Genomic DNA, 3,443 nt, shown 5'->3' on the forward strand with positions numbered 1-3,443 from the left:
CATCCTACACATGCATACCAGCTCACCCTCTGCACGCAGACACCCTCTTTGTTTCACTTTCACCGCCCGGCCCTTTCTCTTTACTGTTCCTACACGGCTACGGGCGTAGGTTCCTTTCAGCAAAGCGGCCTCGGTGTGCAGCCCTTGCAGGCAAGGCAAGGCGGGCCTTTTCCCGCGAGATCGATCCGAGGCGTGCCATGCAAGCAAATTAAGACCGCCCCCGACCCGATGCGATGCGGTTGCAGCAGCCTTGCCGGTTAGATTTGCTTGATGCCTCTGGATCGGCCGATCCGGCCGACAAAGCACGCGGTAAAGGTAGCTGTTATGTTGGTGATCTTTCGCAACCTAGCTGAACTCGCGTCAGAGACCCTCATCGATAAGATCAGCCTGAAGAAATGCGAGGTTTTACTAGGAACTCAGAATGACCGGCCTAAACCCTAGACACGGTCACTCTGCTCATTCAGAGCTCGGATTTGCCAGATCGACGGTGCATGCATGCATGGATGCGTGTAAGCAGTACCACGTGGCTCGGGACGATCACGTCGGGGTGGGACGGATCGTACTCCACTCTTGCAGTCGCGGGCATGAGGCATGCATGTGCTCGGCTGTCCCAAATATGCTCGAGAGGCAAAGAGGGCGCAGAGGCTAGCGGCAAAGGCTGTCGGCCTGATCCCGGCAAAGCTAGCTAAGCGATAGATTCCGGGCTCAGTTGCAAACACCGCGGTGCGGTGCGTGCTCAAGTGACAAGGCATCTTGTTTACGTACGTACTAGTTGTTTTGGAAACTCCTAGTGCATTACAGGCATACTAGATCGTATTAGCGCTGGCACTTGGTAGGAAGAAAGAACACCTTGATTGTTGGCCATGGCAACCTGCCTTGTTGCTCTCTCTGTTCCTCTAAAAGTTGTTATTTTCGACATTTATATGGAAATTCAGAGTACAAGTTTGACCATCAATTTTGTTTCGATCATTCTATGTCTCATGAGAATAAGAAAACATGTATATAAGACAATAGGAATAAGACGACAGATTTATAGAACCGAATGAACTTGTAGCCCGCAGAACTCCGATTAATGTACTACGTATGCAGCAATTACTACATGAGAGTACACCAGAAGATTTACCAAAAGAAAATAGTACTGTAGCTAGCTAAAGCTAGGCAAATGTATTTGGGTAGACCAGTTTATAACACCACCAGATCTGGAGTCTGGACTAGACACACTAGATGAATCAGGACACAGGCCTGCAAAGCTCTCTTGGCAAACAAAATGAAACTACAAGAACGTTTCCAACGCATCAACGACCTAGCAAATTAATCAAAGCACTCACCATATCCCCAGTAGTAATACTGACACGTGCAGGAACAAGATCGAGGAACCCAACAAACAGCAACTCACAACACACAGCCGCAATCAACCTTCAAACGCGCACGACGATCTTGATCGCCAGCAGGAACGCCAGAGCCAAGGATAGCCGGCCGGGAGCCGCGCTGATCGCGCCGTTCTTCTTCGCATGGTCCTCTCGTTCGTCGTCCCCGTCGTCCGCCGAAGGCGCGTCGGCGGCGTCGTCCGCTGACCCGGTCCCTTTCTTGGTCTTGGGCACGACGTCGGTGGCGTTGTGCCTTGAGGTTGGAGTTGAAGTCTCGGGCGACGAGGGCGCCTCGGCGGCCGGGGACGACATGACGGCGCCCACCTGCAGCACCGAGATGTTGTACGGCTCCTCGTGGATGGGCTTGACGAAGAGCACGCTGGTGGCGCGCGCGTCGTCGCCGGCGTCCTGAGGCACGAAGGCCACGCTCCCGCCCCGGCGCTCGGAGATCTCCACCATGCCGGCGCTGCCGGGCGCGTCGCCGGAGGCCTGGAACAGGGTGGACACGTCCGCGGAGCCGCCCGGGAGGCGGTGCAGCTTGTCGTGGTCGTAGTAGTCGACGAGGACGTGCATGGAGAGCACGTGCCGGAGCGCTTCCCGCGGGAGATGACGCGCCCTGAGCGGAGCCATGTCGGCGTCGTCGACCGCGAGGACCGTGATGGTGTTGCGCTCGTTGATTTCGTCCGCCAGGCCCGTCGTCGTGAGGAGGCGGCTGAACTCGGACATGTCCCGGCGCGCCGCGAGGATGGCGGTGATGTTGTGGGTGGCGTGGCACGTCGGCCACGTGGAGAGGGCGAGGAGGAGGAGGACGGCGAATGAGCTCGCGGTGAGAGCGCCGGGGAGTGACATTGTTGCGAGTCGCAACGTACGTGTGGCTCCCCTCTGGTGTTCTTGGGAAGTATGGCTCGTCCGGAGATGAAACAGGGCGACGAATGTTTAATCAAAGAGGGCGACCTGCACCTCGGGTGCCCTTGGTTTTATGGCAAATGGTGGCTTGCCAGACGAGCAAAGTCTGTTTTGTGCCACCGGTTCTATTTTCTCGTACAGTATTAACTTGGCTTTCTTTTTTTAGAACGAAGATGCCAGATGCGTCCGGTTTTAAATTAATAAAGCCCCAACGGCGGAGTCATACCAATAAGTCTTACATCACCCAAAAGCCCCATCGGGCCACTACCATGATCGAGCGGAGAAGATAAAGTTACTGTCGCGTTACAAGGCATCGCCCGTACTGAGCACGCAGACTCGTCAAGCACTCAAAAAAGACTACGTCGACCACCGTAGTCATGGCTCCCTAGCCGCCGCATACACTTGCAGAATTCGCTGTTACGCTGTCTTGATCAAATCAGCATCCTTGCGCCTCCCCAACGGACTCCACTGCTGTAAAAGAAGATTGCATTTGAAGATGATATTAGCCGGATGTGTTGGCAAGGTCCCCTCGATCGCGAGTTTATTCCTAGTTAGCCACAAGGACCATAGAAGAGCTCCGACACAGGTCCACACGACTCGTTTCATTGAGCCTTGCAGCGCACCTAAAATGTGGATAAGCTCTGCAGCTGAGCGTGGGTCCCACTGGACACCAGCCGCGGACCGCACTGCGCTCCACGCAAACCGCGCTAAGGGGCACCGAAAGAAGGCGTGGTTCGCGTCCTCTGGGTCCCCGCACAACACACAAACCCATTGGCCGGCCCATTCCGTTTGGCCACGTTCAGGGAAGTGGGAAGCTTATCGCGGAACAGTTGCCAAAGGAATAGTTTGATCTTCAGTGGCAACCGCGCGGTCCAAAGCCCTGCCACCACCAGCTGCGACGGCCCCTGGCACAGCTTGCGGTATAGAGACTTGACCGAGAACTTCCCAGAGCTGGTGAGCGCCCAGCTCACCGCGTCCGGTTGGTCCGAGAGCACCACCCGGTCAATCAACTGCCGCAGGGCTACAACACTGGCCTGCTCTGTCCCCTGAAGTTCGCGTTTGAAATGAATCTCCGGAGGGGTCGTACGCAGCGCGTCAGCCACCGACATGCCTGGGTCTACGACAATGTCGTACAGGTCGCGGAATTCTTCCCATAGGGGGCGGGCGCCT

General features: G+C 55.9%; 1 protein-coding gene across 1 annotated transcript; it reads right to left on the reverse strand.

Moving 5' to 3' along the window:
- Positions 1 to 1,069: 1,069 nt before the first annotated feature.
- LOC100037591 (fasciclin-like arabinogalactan protein 1) lies at positions 1,070 to 2,364 on the reverse strand. Its single transcript, XM_044550677.1, has one exon. The coding sequence runs from the start codon at positions 2,214 to 2,216 to the stop codon at positions 1,419 to 1,421; it is 798 nt and encodes a 265-aa protein (XP_044406612.1). The 5' UTR covers positions 2,217 to 2,364; the 3' UTR covers positions 1,070 to 1,418.
- Between the last annotated feature and the right edge of the window lie 1,079 nt (positions 2,365 to 3,443).

This window comes from Triticum aestivum, chromosome 6A (assembly GCF_018294505.1).
Source record: "Triticum aestivum cultivar Chinese Spring chromosome 6A, IWGSC CS RefSeq v2.1, whole genome shotgun sequence".
Taxonomy (NCBI): domain Eukaryota; kingdom Viridiplantae; phylum Streptophyta; class Magnoliopsida; order Poales; family Poaceae; genus Triticum; species Triticum aestivum.

Bases quoted from the DNA above. Each gene is read 5' to 3' on its own strand.
- LOC100037591 (XM_044550677.1), bottom strand. From the start codon at position 2,216: ATGTCACTCCCCGGCGCTCTCACCGCGAGCTCATTCGCCGTCCTCCTC.